Raw genomic sequence first — 19,572 nt, 5'->3', positions numbered from 1 at the left:
AATAATGTAGGAGTACTACTGTTTGTTCAGCCATTGATTAAGCTGACTAAATTGAGCATGACCTCCACATTGTAGCGCTGTAGCACTGTCCTCCCATTGTTCACTGATTTGCTGAGCAGGCACCAATAATGTCTCCATTGTGAGATTTATTGTTACTGTTTTTGGCATATCGAATACGCCTTGCGGAGCTTGGCAGGCTCAGCCATGTGGGTGGGATACTCTTGGTAGCTTGCCGGGCTCTCTGAGAGGGACAGTAGAATCAAACCTGGGTCAGCCGCATGCAAGGCAAACGCTCTACCCACTGTGCTATGGCTCCAGCCCAGAGTATAAACTAACAAACTAAATTAGACATAAAAGTGACAACTGCATATCAGAACCATAGAAATTTAATTTTGTGCACATCAAATAAAATATCAACTTTTTATTTCAAATCAACTTTTTATTAAGTTGAAATTATTTAGGACATTATCATGTTTCTAAGAAGGTATATGTGCCAAAATTGCCAGGAAAAAACAATCTTCCAATATCTTCTCAACACTTTTTGACATTTTACTGTTGATTTTTCTAGCATTTCACAGTTCTTATAGGGTTAAGCAATGTCTTGAAATTTAATATTATCATAATTGATTATTAAGTGTTTTACTTTTGAAATCTCCTGAGAGGAAATAGAATCACATAATCTTTCAAAGTACAGAACTTTATCTTTGTTTTTGTCATTGTGTGCGCTGTCTACCTTCTTGTCCAGGGCACATAAAGAAAAAAAATACTAAAAAGCTATCTATGAAACTGAATTGTCTTTGTCCATGCATGCTTGTAGTTGTGGTCATGCTTACACACCCTTGTATGAACATTGGAAAAGCGTTCATCACTCTGGCCTTGTAACACTCTCCCTAGCTCTATTATTGCATAACACTGCAGAAATACTCTTATTACATTGGATATAGCAGGAATAGATAAAGTCACAAAACCATTGTTTTCAATCACTAGATCTTCCTGCTGGTTTCTTCAGTAATCTGTTCTAGTTTTCCCAATGTATGTGACATGAAGGCAGTTTTCACTGGAAAGTTTACATTAGAGAATCAAAGGAAGTTTTGCCTTCCAACTTCTGTTACAGTATCACAATGAATCTTTTCACAATTTTTCCAAATGTTGAGGGAAGATTTCTTTGTTTGAATGCCACACCCAGCCATGTTCAGGAGTTATTCCTGGCTCTGCACCCATGAATCACTCCTGGCAGGTTTGTGGACCCATATAGGATGTTGCAGATTAAACCCAGGAAGGCTGCCTGCTTTACTGTGGTTCTTTGTAACCTTATGATAATTCCTGTCCTAGAAAACCCAATTTCATCTCAATTTAAAAATTGCTCTGCTACTGTAAAAAGTGTCGAGTAACCGGGTAAGTAGGTAGGGACACTTGCTAAATGAAATTAACTATATCTTATTTTTTTGACTCAATTTTTATTTAATTTTATTTACTTCAGAAACAAAATTATAGGGGCAGGAGCAATAGTACAGTGGTAGGCCATTTGCCTTGCACATGGCTGACCCGGGTTCGATCCCCGGCATCCCATAAGGTCCCCTAAGCACTGTCAGGATTAATTTCTGATTGGAAATCCAGGAATAGTGCCTGTGCATCGCTGGGTGTGACCCAAAAAGCAAAAAAAAGGAACAAACAAAATTATAGTTTGGCATTTAATATTTGGGAGGATATGTCATGGTCAGATGAGGAGTTAGCTTATCCATGAGGAATGGATAAGTTTCACTATACCTTAAACAGATATAGTTTAATAGCCAGAATCTAAAAAAAAACCTGAGTGCCCAAGAACAGATGACTGGCTAAAGAAACTTTGGTACGTCTACATAATGGAATACTATGCAGCTGTTAGAAAAGATAGAGTCATGAAATTTGCTAATAAGTGGATCAACATGGAGAGTATCATGCTCAGTGAAATGAGTCAGAAAGAGAGGGACAGGCATAGAAGGACTGCACTCATTTGTGGAATATAAAGTAACAGAAATGTAGACTAACAACCAAGGATAGTAGAGATAAGGACCAGGAAGATTGCTCCATGGCTTGGAAGCCAGCCTCACATGCTGGGATAAAAGGCAGCTCAGATAGAGAAGCGACCACCAAGTAAAGTATGCTTGGAGGGCCCACTCGGGATGGGAGATGTGTGCTGAAAGTAGACTAGACGGAACATGATCACCACTTAATACTTGCATTGAAGACCACAACACCCTAAAGGAGAGAGAAAATAAAAAGAAATGCACCTGCCACAGAGGCGAGGGGTGGGGGGATGGAGTGGATACTGGGAACATTGGTGGTAGAGAACGGGCACTGGTGGAGGGATGGGTACTCGATCATTGTATGAGTGAAATGTAAGCACGAAAGTCTGTAAGTCTGTAACTGTACCTCATGGTGACTCATTAAAAAAAAAATTCTCCTAATAAATAAAATAAACAGAGGTAGTTTATTTTTCTTATCTTGCTGCTTGTGCTCTCTTTTCATTGTCTTTGTCTCTTTCATTATTGCTCTCTTAAATTCCTGAGAGCATATGAAAGATAATATGGTTGTAGGTTGAATGTAGTTGTATGAAAAATACTTGAAAAGTTAAGATTTATTATGAAAATAAAATTGTGTCTACAACTAATTATGAACAAAGATACTGAAGTCATCTTCACTTATAAAGTTTCTAACAAAGCTGTTAAAGAATAGTTTTGGTTCTAGGCTGCTCGTAGCTAGTTGTAACACTGAAATGTCAAGCATTTTAAACTTTATAGATTTGTAGTTAGAGTATTTACACTATTAAAGATGATCATGTCTCTAGTAATATCTCAGTGATGTGGTATTCAGTATTTTTTTTGTATTCTGAAGTTACAATCCTGTTTTTTTCTTTTGCTTTCTATCTTTTTAAAGATAAAGAGTAGAAAATATGAATAGAACTACCATACGACTCAGCGATACCAGTTCTTGGCATCTGTCCTCAAAACATAAAAACACTAATTCAAAAGAATATTTGCACCCCTATGTTCATCGCTGCACTTAGTACAATAGCCAAAATGTGGAAACAACCAAAATGCCCAACTACAGATGAATGGATCAAGAAGTTCTGGTATATTGGAATATGTATATTGGAAAACTATGTGGAATACTATGCAGCTCTAAGAAAGAAAAAAATCATACAGATTGCAGCAACGTGGATGGAACTAGAGGATATCATGCTGAGTGAAGTCAGTCAAAGGGAAAAGGGTAGATACAGACTCATCTCTCTCATATGTGGAACTTAAAGATACAGAGCAATGTAGCGACAAAGAACAACAGAGGCAATGTAATGGGAGAAGTGATCCACAAAATTGAGATGTGGGAGTCTTGAGGTGGAGGGGTGTTGGAGTACTTTGGAGAGAGAGATGGGTACACTGGTGAGGGTTGTGGTGTTGGAACTATGTGTATGAGAAACCATTATTAATGACATTGTAAAGTATGGAATCTCAATAAAAATTTTAAACGAAAAATAAAGTTAAGGAGTAAAATTTATTGATATTTTAATACTAATAAATCATAAAAAATAATAAAATTTAGATAACAAAGTAAAACAAAGAGCATTAGAACAGCAACCCACAACTCTACCAAATGATGCAAACATTTTGGTAAATTTACAGTTCGAATTTTTTCCTTTTTAAATCTAATTTTAAATGCTCTTCACAAATCCTTTTGAGATATGTTTAACATATACCACTATTAAATTCAAGTATACAACATAATGATTCAATTTGAATATATTATAAAATAATCACCATAACTTATCTGGTTAACATCCATGATACAGTTACATATTTTTTTCTTTTGATAAGAAATTTAGCAATAGGAAGCTGTGTCCATTCATCTAAAACCTTAATAAAGCAAACATTCACTGGCAGGAGTGATCCCTGTGCACAGAGCCAGAATAATTCTGAGTACCACTGCATGTTGCTTCTTCCTCCACAAATAAAAGTAACCAATTTATTTAAATGTAAATTTTTTCCCACATAAACCTTATTAGTGACTCATTGCAGTTCCTCTATTTAATCCCTTTGACTGAGTCACAAAGCCAGTTTATGTAGTAAGCAATGTGTTATTTCGATTTGGTTTTCTCCCTTCTAAGTATATCTAGCATTCAGGAAATTAAAATGGTCAGTGGGTTATAATGTATAGAAAGCAGAAGGTAGAAAGTACAGACATTATAGTTCACATTAACGTATAGGACCAACAACTTATGAGGGTATAATCTTAATTGATACTTGAATCTATGCATAGGTACACTTTTTTAATTTAGTATTTTACAGCTAAATCTACTTAGATACAATTCAACCACAAGGGAAAAGTCAATTTTGTTTATCTTCACTTTTTTTTAATTTTTTATTTATGTATTTATTTTTAATATGTAGGAGTACTGCTATTTATTCAGCCACTGAATAGCTGATTGAATTGCGCATGAAATCCACATACTTTTTAAAATTTTTTTTTATAATTTTATTTATTGAATCACCGTGAGAGCAGTTACAAAGCTTTCAGGTTTAAGTCTCGGTCATACAATGGAACACCCATATCTTCACCAGTGCCCATTGTCCACCACCAAAAACCCCAATATACCGCCACCCCACACCCTCCCCCTACCTGTGGGACAGATTACTTCCACAATACTCTCTCTCTACTTTGATCACATTCAATATTTTCACACCAGACCCACCATTATTATTTGGGATTTTACCCCAACACTCAGATCTGCTGAAAAGGCAACAGTTGACAAGTTGTTTTCTCTTGCTGGTTATGAATAACACATGATGTTGCGTGGCTGCAGTAGTGGCCACATGATTTTGAATTTCCGAAATTTTAACACTTAAATTTGGAGGGATTTCTGCCAAAACCTGCTGGGTTCTGAGAATTGTTTCCGAGTCTCTTGGATCATGGCCGTTAAGTAGCTTGATCAAGAGCCAGAAAGGCTGTTAGTGGGCAGCAACTTGGGGTCTTCTTGGGACGGGGAGGAAAGGGCTGGCTCCAGCCCATCCCATGAGACCTTGCATATCTCATCACTGAGGGCCCAATCCTGACTGTCCAATGGCTTCTGGAGGATGGTGGCCACCGAGCCGCCTAGGGGGAACAGGTGGAGGGACAGCACCCTTTACCCCATGGGGTGGCTCAGCAGCAGTAACCTACTATGGAGTCTGGATGCATTTCTGCCAAAAGCCACTGGGTATCAATATTTGTTTCTGAGTCTCTGGATTCATGGCCATTAAAGCAGCTTGATTAGGAGCCAGAGAGGCCTTTCGTGGGCGGCGATTCGGGGTCTCGTTGGGATGGGGAGGAAAGGGCCGGCTCCACCCCAATCCTGTGAGGCCCCGCGTTTCTTGTCACTGCAGGCCCAAACCTGATTGTCCAGTGGCCTCTGGAGATTGGCGGTCACCAGGCTGCGAAGGGGATCAGGCCAAGGAACGAAACCTAGTCACACCTGGGGTGGCCCAGCGCCAGTAACCTACTGCAGGAACTGGACACATTTCTGCCAAAAGCCTCTGGGTTCCATGATTTGTTTCTTAGTCTCTGGGATCATGGCCATTAAACAGCTTGATCAGGAGCCAGAGAGGCCGTTTATTGGCACTGACTCGGGGTCTCGTTGGGATGGGAGAGAAAGGGCCGTCTCCACACCCATCCCATGAGGCCCCGCGTGTCTCATCACTGCAGGCCAAAACCTGACTGTCCAATGGCCTCTGGAAGATGGTGGCCACCAAGCCACCAAGGGGGAGTAGACAGAGGGACAGCACCCATTCCGATCCTGAGGTGGTCCAGCAACAAGAACCTACTGCAGGGTCCGGACACGTTTCTGCCAAAAGTCGCTGGGTTTTGAATTTGTTTCTGAGTCTCTGGGATCATGGCCATTAAGGAGCTTGATTAGAAGCCAGAGAGGCCATTCATGGGCAGCGACTCGGGATCTCGTTGGGGTGGGGAGGAAATGGCCGGCTCCACCCCCATCCCATGTGTCTCGTCACTGCGGGCCCAAACCTGACTGTCCAGTGGCCTCTGGAAGATGGTGGCCACCACACCACTAGGGGGAACAGGCCAAGGCACAAAACCTAGTCCCACCTGGGGTGGCCCAGTGCCAGTAGCCTATTGCAGGGACCAGATGCATTTCTGCCAAAAGCCATTGGGTTTTGAGATTTGTTTCTGAGTCTCTGGGATCATGGCCATTAAGCAGTTCAATCAGGAACCAGAGAGGCCATGCTTCCAATTATATATCTGAGCCGGAGGTGGTTTGTGGTTGTGTCTCCCACATATCTAACATTTGGCCGTTTACTTTCTTGGTAAACTTTGCCCCAAGTTTTTGGGGTCTGGCCAAAGGCACAGCAGCAATTTTGGGGTATCTGGAAGTCTGAAGGCGCCATCAGGCTGCTGATGCACTTGCCTCACATGTACAGATTGACCTGCTGGCAGCACCATACCCCCTTATCTTCATTTTGACTTCATTTGAGAGGTAATTTCTAGCTAGCACAGCATCATTTTTATTTTGTTTCAGTATAATGTATACTTGATTAATGAACTGATTTGCAGTTTCGCTAATTATTTTTCCAGTGGTTGTCTTTTCATTACCAAAAATTCTCTAGCCATATTGCACGAAAACTTTAAAGGAATTTTGTTCTTATAAAATGGACGAATAAAAAATAAAATAATGTTTAATTTCAAAAGTCACTGTGACATATAAATCTTACCTGTATTTCCTTTCTTTAAAACCAGCATAGGGAACATCTAACCAGAAGTCCAACTGCCTACCCTATCAGGCCTCCTAAATCATGTGGTCTAGCCCTGGTACTGGTTGGAACAAATACTTCTCATCAACCGCATGTGACCCATCTGACTGTATTTTATAGCCTGCAAATGATGATATATATATATATATATAAATATATATTTCAAAATGGCCTTGGGCAAAAGTTTCCCTATATGCAAAAGCTATAAAAGTTAAGGGATCAGAATGTTGTCTATTGATGAGCACTTTATAATGAGTCCAAACAGCAATAATTATTACCAAGGAAAAAAGGGGGATTGTTTGTTTTTATTTACACTAGTGATATATCAGGAATTTCTCCTGGCTCTGTGCTCAAGATTCTGTCCTGGGGTTTTCATGGACCATTTAAAGTGCTGGGGATTGAACTTGGGTCTGCCACATGCAGTAAGTAATGAACTCTGTGCATTGTCCTGTCATTTTGTCCTAAAGCCAAAAACTGTAACAAATATTATAGTTTAAATTATACAAGTCAATAATGGATAATATTCTGTATATTATTAATAATCCAGTGATTTTCAAGCTACATTATATATAAAAATGAGATAAATATTTGATAATGCAGTACAATACAATATAGGATAGTTACTAGATTTATTTAGCCTGCTGTTTTAGTTACCGTTTCTTTCCTAAGAATTAAACTCAAAATTAGAGGCTTAAAAATAAATATTTCCTATATCATTGTTTTTCCATATCAAGAATCTGGCTTTGTTTTAAGTGCTGGCACTGGCACTAAGTCTTTTTATGAAGTTTCAAGTCATTGGCTAGGGTTTTTATTTTATTTGAAGTCTCAACCATGGTGATGGAATGAGGCAGGGTATTCTAAACTCACTCACATGATTTCCTGACATGTGGGTCACTCCTTACATAGCCAAGTGCACTCATAACATGAAAGCTGGTGATCCATGATAGAGACACAAAGATTGAACCCACAAGCTAGCAGATATTTTTGTAACCTAATCTCTGAAGTGACACCCCATCAGTTCTTCTCTATATTGTTGTTACAAATAAGTCATAAGGCCTGGTCCGCTCAGGGAATAAATACCTGAAGACAGAAATTATGAAGCATAATATTAGAAACTGTTCATCACATACATACTAATGTCTTTCAAACAGAGCTAAAATATCTAGCTGAATAAACTTGAGCCTATTACATGACCAGGATCGTCTCTGACATAGCCTACTTTTTACAACTTTCCAATATTATCACTCAAATAAGAAGAATGATTTCAAGTTTCAATTGCAGGAAAACCTTTGAGGAAACCCCACTGCACACAAAATGCCACTCAAACTCCCCAACTTTTTTGGTCTCTCATGATCTGATTTCTTACTTTAGTAACAGTGAACTCCTTGTAAACACCTTAATCTGTTCTATCTCCATACTCCCTTTGTGTACAGCACCTAAAATAGTGTCATGCTTACAGTTAAACAGTGAGTGCTTTTTAGACTTGATCACTTTTGTACAATTTTTGTATAAAATCTTTAGTGGAACCCACTTCATCTTAATGACATTTTCTTCAGCATCTGAGTTTATGATGTTGCATGGTATATAATTATCAATACAATATTTAAACATACTTTTAAACATTGTAACTGGACTATTGGATTTAAGGACAAGGATGTAAACCAAAATGTGGTAAATGAACCTGTCCTGAAATTCTACAAGTAGGATTTTCTAGTGTGTAATATATGAAAGATTTTCTAATTTACTTTTATACAAATACAAAATAGTTGTCTTTTAGGATGTACTTCATAATTTTCTACTTGTATAAAAAGCTGAATGAAGTATTCAGGGTACTTTTCATATAATTATAGTGTATGAAGATCATACCAATGGAATTTTTAAAATTAAGAAGTAGACTTTGAATATTTTTAATTAAAGAGAATTGATAACATAGTTTAATAAGTTATTGGACAACTAGATTATTACTCATGAGTAAAATTATATTGGCTATTGATGAAGACTACTAAGAAATATGAAAAAATTTAAATTAAAAATAAATTTTTAAATTAAAATTTGATTTGCTTCACTGACAAGATATATGATTCTATTGAAAACAGTGTTCTTTATTAGAATTTTTGTTTGATTTTGGTTTTCAGTTGTACCCAGCAGTGTTCAGGACTTATTCCTGCTTCTGCACTCAGGGTTTACACCTGGCAAGTTCAGGGACTATATGGGATGCTGGGCATCAACCACGGGTCTGCCATATGCAAGGCAAGTTCCCTACCCACTGTACTATTGCTACAGCCCTCTTTATTAGAATATTGTCAAAAGAAACCAATGGATTATTTTGAAAATTACCAGTGTCTTTGGAAGAGAGTCACAAGCTGTAGAGGTGCCTATTAGAAATTCTGAAAAGGACATACTTCATGTATGTGGAGAAGAAAATGCTATATTACAGAAATTGACATGATTGGAATATTTTCTATCAATTGTAGTTTAGATGAAAGTATTAGTAGTGATAAATCACCTAACCTTGATACTCTTACTGTGCTTACCTAAGAGAATGGTCCTTTTTCAATAAATAGTTACTGAATTATTACAGAATTTAATGAAATAAATGTGGCCAAATTTAAAATTTTAAGTCTGAGAATTTTCAGGAATATTCTTGTGACTTTTCTGTGAATTTGAAATTAATGCAAAGTTTAAAAATTAGGGGCAGTACTGGTCCACAGTTGGAAGCTTGCCTCAATTGGTAGCAGAGGAGGGCAATTAGGATAGAGAAGGGAGCATTATGACAATGACAGTTGGAATTGATCATTCTGGACAAGAACTGATGATCACTCTGGACAAGAACTGAGTCCTGAAAGTAGGTAAAGTGACAAACATAGCCTTTCAGTACCTGTATTACAAACCATAACTCCCGAGAGAGAGACAGAGAGAGAAAGAAGAGAAAAGTGCCAGCCATAGAGACAGGTTGCAGGGGTGGGGGGTTGGTGACAGGAGGGAAACTGGGGAAATTGATGGTGAGAAATGTACACTGGTGAAAGGATGGGTGTTGGAGCATTGTATGACTGAAACCCAGTCATGAACAACTTTGTAACTTTATTTCACAGTTATTGAATTAAAAAATATATAGACGTTGAGTTTATAGGATCCAACCCAGAGATTTGATCCATTATGATGAAAATTCACTAATTATTTTATGGCAGATGAAACCAGACTTTTCTGTGTCACTATTAAGTAGTTAGACAGGCTCATTTTCTTGTAAATCAATAGCTATGTCCTGAGGACAGTCACACAGTCTATGGAATAGCTTCTCCTCTGAAGAACTAATATATTAAGCTATACTTTATGCTAAATGAGGGAAATGAATATTTGCTTTAAAGATCATTTCTATCGTATGCTAGTTCTTTTTAATTTGTTTTGTTTGGAGGGCCATACCTGGTGATTCTCAGGGCTTTTTCCCTGGCTGTGTGCTCACTGATAACTCCTGGCAAGTTCAGGGACCATATGGGGTACCAGGGATCAAACCCAGGTCAGCTACATTCATGGCGAGCGTCCTACCCACTATACTATCACTTGGGCCCCAAAGCTGCCTGTAGTTTTGAAATTTATATTTGTTTTTTGGTATTTTGTTGACCTATTTCTAACACTATCCCAAGGATAATATGTTCCTGCTGGTAGCACTGCGTCCTTTGTTTCAAATCTCCGACTTACCCATTGTGAAAAGAAGCCTCTTTCTGAGGATGACCCTAGGCTTCATGATGGAAGCAGATTTAGTGACTCTTAAGATTTGGCCTAGAGTAGAATGTGAAATGAAACATGTATGTTTTACAACTTACTAAACTGCCTCTGCGTTCATACAGAAATAAAAATGTTCTACAGCATTCAAGCTTGCTTTTCAGAAATATTATAGCTGTAAAATCTGTGACCAGCATTAGTTGTGCCAAACATGAGTTTTATTTTAGTAAGTTGTTTACCTATGCCAACATTTAAGTGTACTTCTGCGCAAATAAATGTAGAGAACAGTTCTCTTTATAGAAAAATCAATGTACCTAAATAATCATAAAATATAAGTGTATATATGTACATGCATTATGCAAATACCAATCTATATTGGGCCAGATGTATCCTAATCATTTTTGAAGTTGTGTTTAGGTACATGATATTAAAAAATGATGAACAAGCTTTTTTGTCATAGTGAAACCATAGATTTCACATTACAACTAGCAAATTACAGTTGACATGCAATTTTAAAATGAAGTTATTCTTATCCAAAGTAACAGTGTAACAACAGGGATAAACATTGAAGCCTTTCATAAGACAAATGGATTTTTAAATTCCAGAAGAGTCCAAGATAGCCAAATCTTTTCTTAACATTCTGCTGATTACAGAAAAATTTACACCAAAATCTTGGATAAATCAGAAAATGCCTGCCAAAGACACCATCACTCAGGGCACAGGGGAGCCCTCTGACAAAGTCTAGTTAGTGGAGTCAGAGTTTCTACAGGCAGAGAGAACTCCCACAGAATAACAAACTACAGCACAGAAGGTAATAGAAATGTGGAATTGAGCCATGGAAAATAAGCCTCCGTCAGAAGTTTCTAAGGTAACAAACACTGCCCTAGGAGACAAGGAGTTAACAGCAAACTCCCATCACCCTAACGCTACAAATCATTTTTTTACAACCAGAGGGGAATGCAAGGAACTATAAATTATATACAAGGGTCAGAACCAGCAGCTGACATTATCTTAATGGTGTCCTGTGTCCTGTCATTTTGGAATTGAGCTCTTCCCATCCCTATACATTAGAAAAAATTGGTAACAGAGAAACACTTTGTCTAGGCAGATAGACCCAGCTCCTCCTAGTCCACAGCTGGCATTTAGCAAACAGGTCACGCACTACAAAGAATAGCTCATTAGAAGGCCCCTTGCTTGCTCTGCTGTCATTTGGATCTGGAGAGAATGTTTGAGTAGACTCCAACCGTTTCCTTCCGTGTAGGTAATCCAGCTACACACAAACCTGTGTGATTAAAGCAGGGTACACTTAAAACTGAATACAAACCCTTAAATGCTACTCAGTACCTCTCAATGTTGTTTTGGAGCGTTTGCAAATTTGAACTCAAACTGGAAAATTTTGGCACCCACTTACCCTCGTTTACTCACAAGCCCAAATTCCTGGACACTGCTATGTAGACCCTTGAAATCAAGCACAGAGGGACCCTGAACATTCAAAATCTTGTCTTCCCAGACATGCCTGTTTGAATTAGGCACAGACCTACCACTAGGAATGTATAATTGTTCTGCCCTGTCCATCATCTAGACAAGCTCAGATGTGATATACAGAGGCACCAAGATTTTGAACATATGACGGCAGCACAGGCTTTCTCAAAGTTGGTGACAGAGGCCTTGGCCAACACAGTGTCATACCCCAGATACATCCCAGGTCTGCTGGAATTTGACCCTACAGTCTCAGCCAGTTGCAGAGAAGCATATTGTTCTGACAAGTTAGGTCCATGGAACTGACAAGAAAGTCAGCTGTGGCAGTCCACCAGACCCCTCCCATTGCACACCAGACATGGAAGGAAGAGAGCCCCAAGAGGGAGGACGAGTACATGCAGCCATATGAAAAGACAAGACAGACAAAGACAAGACACTGCTCCAGGAGCCTCTGTAGGAAGAAGACTCACTTTACTGCAATCTGTCTTAGGTTTATATACCTTAAGAGAAAAGGGAGAACAATGGATGGACACTTTTCAAGGGGAGATTTCCAAACAAGTCCACAAACAGTCGAACAGGGTGGTCTGGTTCCTCACTCACCCCGGCTGGCTGGCAATGAGCTTGCTCAGTGATCCCTGACATTCAGTTTTAGACACAGTGACTGGACACTGCATCCGGCTGTTTGAGTAGGGAGGGAGGGGGAGGAGGTGCTGCTGGGAAGCCAAGGGAGCCCTGCCAGGGAAGGGGTCCCCCTACTGCTTGACCACATTAGCCAAGGTTTAGGGGCTAACCCTTGATCCCAGCTGTTCCCCCAATCATTCCCTGCAGTGCCCCATTCAAACTCATATCTCTGTAGAACTACAAAGATCAGCTTAGTGCTCAACTGCTAGTGATACAACTGTAATATCTAGTTGATGCTGAGGCATCATGAATTTTAGCACCAAAGCAACTCTCAGATACCAGGATTTGTAAACCCTTCTTAGAATACAGACCTCCTAGACCTTAGTGCTACTGAAGGACACTGTTAACATTCAGATTCCAAGCATTTTGCTAGGTCCTGAAAACCTAAGCTACAATCATTGTCTGGAATTTGTGATCGTGAATGTCAGCAAGGCCACCTTGACCTCAACCCTCAGTAGTACATAGTCATAATAAAGAATGGCGGGATCCAGCTGCAGTGATAAAGACAAATGCTTGGAAAGAACTACCTCCCCCAAACATATCATTGTAAAGTCTCCAATAGAGAATTCTAAGAAACAATACTAACAGTGGTCATTGGAATGAAGAAATGAATTGAACAGAATTTTTTAAAAAAATATTTAAGCAAATAGCTGTCCAGTTTTCAACAGGACCACTTGTTGAAGAGGTGTTCCTTGCTCCACTTCATATTTCTTGCTCTTTTATCAAAGATTAGGTGATCACATATTTGAGAGTCGGTGTCAGGATATTCAACTCAGTTTCATTGATCTGCGGGTCTGTCTTTCCTACAATACCAAACTGTTTTAATTACTGCTGCTTTGTAGTACAGTTTTAACTTGGGGAAGATAACATCTCCCATCTTTTTCCCAAGGATTGCTTTAACTATTCATGGGGATTTATTGTTCCATGCTAATTTCAGGAGTAAACTAGAAATTGAGTTCCCATATGATACAGCAATACCTCTTCTGGGAATATATCCCAGGGACCCAAAAACATACAGCAGAAATTCCATCTTTACTTCTTTTTTTCCCTCATGGGTCACACCTTGTGGTGCTCAGGAGTTATTCCTGGCTCTGCACTCAGGAATCACTTCTGGCAGTGCTCAGGGCACTATATGGGATGCCAGGGATCGAACCTGGATCAGCCACATGCAAGGCAAACACCCTACCTGCTGTACTATAGCTCCAGACCCCAGCATCTGCACTTCTGCATTCATTAAGCTCTATACACAATAGCCAAATTCTGGAAAAAACCAGAGTGTCCAAGAACAGATGACTGGTTAAAGAAATTATGTCATATATACACAATGGAATACTACTTAGATGTTAAGAAAAATGAAGTTATGAAATTTGCTTATAAATGGATAGACATGGAGATTATCATGCTAAGTGAAATGAGTCCGAAAGAGAGAGACAGACAAAATGATTGTGCTCATTTGTGGGATATAAATAAACATAATATGAGAATAATACCCAAGGACAGTAGAAACGAGGGTAAGGAGGATTGGTCCATACTTGGAAGCCTCCCTCACGTGCTGGGGAAGAAGGCATTTGGAATAGAGAAGGGACAACTATGACAAAGATAGTTGGAAATGATCACGCTGATTAAGAACTGTGTTCTAGAAATATGTAAAGGAATAAGCATGATAATTTCTCAGTACCTGTATTGTAAACCCCAAGAGGAGAGAGAGAAAGAGAGAGACAGAGACAAGAAAGGGAAAGTGCCTGCCACAGAGAAAGGCTGGTGGGAGGTTGACGGGAGGGAAACTGGGGACATTGCATTGGTGGTGGGAAATGTACATTGGTGGAGAGATAGGTGTTTGGACATTGTATGACTGAAATCTGACCACGAACAGCTTTGTAACTGTGTATCTCATGGTCATTCAATAAAAAATTTTATTTGAACATCCTTATTTTTGGTGCTTTTAATAATAGAGTTTCAGGCATATAGTATTTAAAATCTGCACCCACCATCAATATCAGCATCCTTCCACCAATGTCCAAAAATTCCCTACCATCCCCCACCCTACCTCCTCAGAAAATTCATTGGTTTGATTTAATTATTACAGTTTGGTTTACATGTTTACAGTTGTGTTGGTTCCTCTGGTTTTGATATATACAATTACCTCACATACACAACCAAAATACCAAGGGCCCTGACCAATGCCCCAATGTTACCACCAGACTGTCCCTTCTTTCTCCCCACATTGCCTCCTTCATAGGCATTCTGATTTCTGTATTCAAGATCTACGTATTTGTCCACATTTGATACCTTCCATTCCCTTCATATAGATAATTAGAGCATTTGATATTTGTCCTTCTCCCTCAAACTTACTTTAACATGACACACTCTAGTTTAGTCCAAGTTGCAGCAAACTGCATGATTTCATGCTTCCTTGAAATATCCCTTCTGTATTCCATTATGTACATATACCACAACTTTGTCCAATTATCTAATGTTGGACATTTGGATTATTTCCAGCCTGGCTAGCATAGTAAATATTGCAGCAAGAATAGGTGGGCATATATCTTTTCAAATTAGTGCTTTTGTGTTTTGGGATAGATGCCAAATAGAGAAATTGCTGAATCATAAGGAATTTCTTTCACTTTTTCCAACTTCCATATTGTTTTCCATAGTTGGTTAAGCCAGACATTTCCACCAGCAGTAAACAAGAGGGTTTTTTTTGTTGGGTGTTTTTGTTTTTGCTTTTGTTTTTTGCCACATACCTGCCAATGCCTGTTGTTTCTACTCTTTTAAATATATTTTATACTTATTGGTATGAGACTATAACTCATTGTTTGGATTTCTCTGATAATAATTGAATTATGCTATAGTGCGAAGTTTATCCAATAGAATGTTCAATTGTTCAATGTGCACTAGAGAACAATGTGCATTTGACTTTTTGAGCATGGTGGACCCTGTATACGTTCCATTAGTCTCAGTTCTTCTAATTTCTCATTTGGAGTGCAAATGGAGTGCTCAAATCTCCCACTACTATTGTGTTTTTATCAATGTGTTTTTTTAGATATGTGATTAGAAGCTTTATAATTTATACTGCCCCGTAATTTGGTGCATATGTGTTGATAATAGTACCCATTGATCTATTGTTTCCTTAACCAATGAATAGTGTCCATCCCTATCTCTAATTACTTTCTTTAGATTGAATTTTTTGTCTGATATAAGTATAACTATCCAAGGTTTTTTTGCTTGTATTATGGTTTTCCAAACATTCACTCTGAGCATGAAATTATTCTGTGATTTTAGGTATGTTTACTGTAAGCAGCAAATAGACAAATTTCATTCCTTGATCCATCCTGAAACTCTAGGCCTATTGATGGAGAGTTTAATATAACATGTATTTACTTAATCATTTAACTATTCTCCACATAATCTATTTTTAATATTAATTTTAGGTTATCTATGGGTCAGGGGTATGCTGAACAGAGGTAATCATTGGCTCTAGTCTCTGGGCTATTGTGAATTCTGAGTTAGCCACTATGTATTTAAGAAGTATAGGGACCAAAGTGATAGTGGAGGGGATAATACACTTGCTTTGCATCTAGTTGATCTGGATCTGATCCCTAGGGCCCTAGATGAACCACTGAGTCCACCAGGAATGTTCCCTGAGCACAGAGCCAGGAGTAAATTCTGAGCAAGGATGGATGTGGCCTAAAAACAAACAAAAAAGCATACATTATTTAACATCTGTGTATTGGATTCTGTCTTGGGTTATGTCAGGGAGATTCCTTCTCCTATATTTGATCATCTAGCTTGGAAGACCACGGTAGAAACATATAAAATTTGCATGTTGGATAATGATAGTTTATGGAACTTGCTATGGATGCAGTGAAAGGAAAATCCAACTCTCTGTGAGAGAAAACAAGTAGACTTTGGAGGAAGTCATTATATTTAGATTGAACTTGAAAAAATAAAATGTGGTTTTCTTGGTAAATAAAGAAGCCAGACTGTGTGTAGCTGTATCCAAAGTATTGGGCACAGCTCTTATAAAAGCTGATACATTAAGGCTACCCCATGGCCCTAGAATTGTAAGAAATTTTAAGTATATTGCAGACTTCAGATGTGAAAGTGCAAGTTAAGCGATCACACCTGGGAACTGGACAGCAGCCAAAAAGCTTTCTGAGAATTAAAAATGCTTATGGAATAGAATGCATTGACAGCTTTTAATCAAAATAGAGTCATGATCAAATTTTTATCTTAGTGACAGGCCCTCTGGGAAAAAAACATGCATGAAGACACTACAGCATTGTTCTTTTTTAGTTTATTGTAATAAAGCTTTTACAAATAAAATCTTATGTTTAATTAAGATAGATAAAAGATACAAATGATTAATATGCATTATATAGAACAACATGTCAAGGGAATGGGAGGTATCAAAAGAGGGCAAACCATTTACTCTAGATTAAATTAATGAAAGTGTCAAGAAAGAAGAAAAAGGAAGTGGGAAACAATAAGAAGTAGTTATGAGATAAAATAGGAAAAAGCCTTAGGGATCTTATACTCAGCTGAGGTGTAGAGTTGAGATATCTGTGTACAACTAAAGTTCTAGATCCAACACTAATGTAATCATGGAACCCAAATTACAATAAATGACCTTAAAGCTGTGTCTGTTTTCGTAAAGGGACTGGTGTTGAACATTATATGACTGAAATCCAATAACGAACAACTTTGTAACTGTGATTCAATAAAATATTTTTTAAAAGGAACACTCATCCACTCTTGTATTTTGGAAGAGCTGTCCTGTGTTTAAACATTTGGGAAACAATATGTGAACTTGTAAAAAAATTAAACTAAGCCTCCATTTGATCTAATTAATTTTTGTAAATGGCTCTACGTGCAAAAAGTGTGTCTGACATTGTGTGTGTGTGTGTGTGTGTGTATGTATATCACATCTTCATAGTCCATTCATCTGATATTGGACACCTTGTTTGATTTCATATCTTAGCTATTGTGTTTAAAATCCAACTATTAATAACTGTAAATCATAGTTCTTTAATTAAGTTTTTGGTACACATAGCTGTTGCAACAGCTATGTGTACCTAGGTCGAGAGGTCAACATGAGAAATGACCTGGCACCCGAGCTGCGCAGGAGGAAGAGAGCGGCTTGGAACGCCTTCAAGAACGTCGAAGAAATAGCTAAGAGGACGAAGAACCTCCGGCTCCGGGCACATCTCTTTGATTCCACTGTTCTTCCTGCATTAACATATGCCTCAGAGACCTGGGCCCTACGCAAACAAGATGAGAACGCCATTCAGGTCTCCCAAAGAAGAATAGAAAGAGCTATGCTTGGAATATCACCTTTCACTCAAATGAGAGAACGAATCCGGAGTTCTGACATCCGTCGACGATCAAGGATCAGGGACGCTGTCTCATATGCCAAGGTGTCGAAAATCAGATGGGCTGGTCACGTAATGAGATTTAAAGACGACCGTTGGACTAGAGCTGTTACTGATTGGATTCCACGGGATGTCAAGAGACCGCGTGGCCGCCCACCTACCAGATGGTCAGACTTCTTTGTCAAGATCACGAACGATCGGTTTGAGGCCCTTCATGTTCCCGGAGCGAAGAGATGCCATTGGGCTACACTAGCACGCGACAGGGACAAATGGAGACGTTACTGGCGCCTGCTCGAGCAAATCGACGACTAACGGGAAGTTAAGTGATAAGTGATTAATTAAGTTTTTAAATAAAAAACATGTTTGCAAAAAGATAGATGGCAGTGTGAGGGAGCCTGAGGGTCACTGGTGAAGGACAGTGGACACTGTAAGGAGATTGATGATGGAATTTTGTATGTCTGAAATTTGTCAAAATCTTTGTAATCGTGTCTAAATTTTTTAAATGATAAGAATGATATAATTTTAGAGCTAAGGTATATGCTCAAATACAGAACATTTATTTACTCAGTGAAAAAAGCCTGCTTCAAACTAAAAGGTATGAGATTGTCATTTCAAGATTATAACTTCTGTATTACACTCAATTCAGCATTAAAATTCATTCATATTATTACTGTACCATATTGAGACAATTCTGATATGCAGTGGTATGTTTTGGTGTATAACAATAAGCTTTAAGCCATTCCTCTTGCTATTTCAGGATATTCTTCAGTTGAAGTTATCTACAAATACTTTTAAAGACTGACAGTGAGGAAAAAACATGCCTAGCAAGAGTCATAGCAGCTGACATTCCTTACCATAAATATAAGCATTTAAAAATGTTTTTAAAAGGCTGCAATTATTCTTATTATAGCCTCACATCTCTGTTTAATGTGCTCATGTTTTGTTTCTATGATATACATGATAAATAGACTATGGATTAAATAACTGAAAGCAAACTAAAAAATTAATCAATAAAGCGCATACTTGAATACTATGAATTAATGAGTCATATTCAAAACTAAATATATTCTATGTGATAGATCTTAATTGGTATTTGTACTGTACTCTGATCTCTGATTTATCCCTGACATACATTGGGAGAAATATAACTTTATAGTAAAAGAGTTCATGCTTTTGATTTGTTTTGGTGCCACACCTGGCAGTGCTCATGGATCACTCCTGTTGTGGCTCAGGGGACCCAGTTTGGCCACATGCAAAGCAGTGAAGTATCTCTCTGGCCTCGAGAGTTCATGCTTTTATTTATTTATTTATTTATTTGTTTGGTTTTCATTGCTAATTTTTTTAAAGAACTGTAATTTACAAAGTTATTGATAGGTGCAATTTAGACATATATTTCAACACAAATCCCACCACCAATGTCAACTTCTCTCCAGCAGTGTTCCCATAATCCCTTCCCACCCTAACCCTCAGCCCATCCCCACTTGACAAATTAACTGGAACTTTACAAAATTTCAGTTTTTCCAGCTTAGATCTCATATTTTAAG

General features: G+C 38.2%; 1 protein-coding gene across 4 annotated transcripts in view; it reads left to right on the top strand.

Moving 5' to 3' along the window:
- The window catches only part of DIAPH2 (diaphanous related formin 2), a 760,781-nt gene that overhangs the window by 703,545 nt on the left and 37,664 nt on the right, over nt 1-19,572 (top strand). Inside the window, exon 28 of one of the 4 annotated variants that reach the window (XM_056124109.1) lies at nt 2,917-3,503. The exons of the other annotated variants lie outside the window; for them this stretch is intronic. Within the exon in view, the coding sequence (XP_055980084.1) occupies nt 2,917-2,927 (11 nt within the window). The 3' untranslated portion in view covers nt 2,928-3,503. Of the gene's footprint in view, nt 1-2,916; nt 3,504-19,572 lie in introns of those variants that run through there. 4 annotated transcript variants of the gene reach the window in all.

The sequence above is a fragment of the Sorex fumeus genome, unplaced genomic scaffold (assembly GCF_029834395.1).
Source record: "Sorex fumeus unplaced genomic scaffold, SorFum_2.1 ptg000050l, whole genome shotgun sequence".
Taxonomy (NCBI): Eukaryota; Metazoa; Chordata; class Mammalia; order Eulipotyphla; family Soricidae; genus Sorex; species Sorex fumeus.
This window is presented reverse-complemented; position numbering and strand designations above follow the sequence as displayed.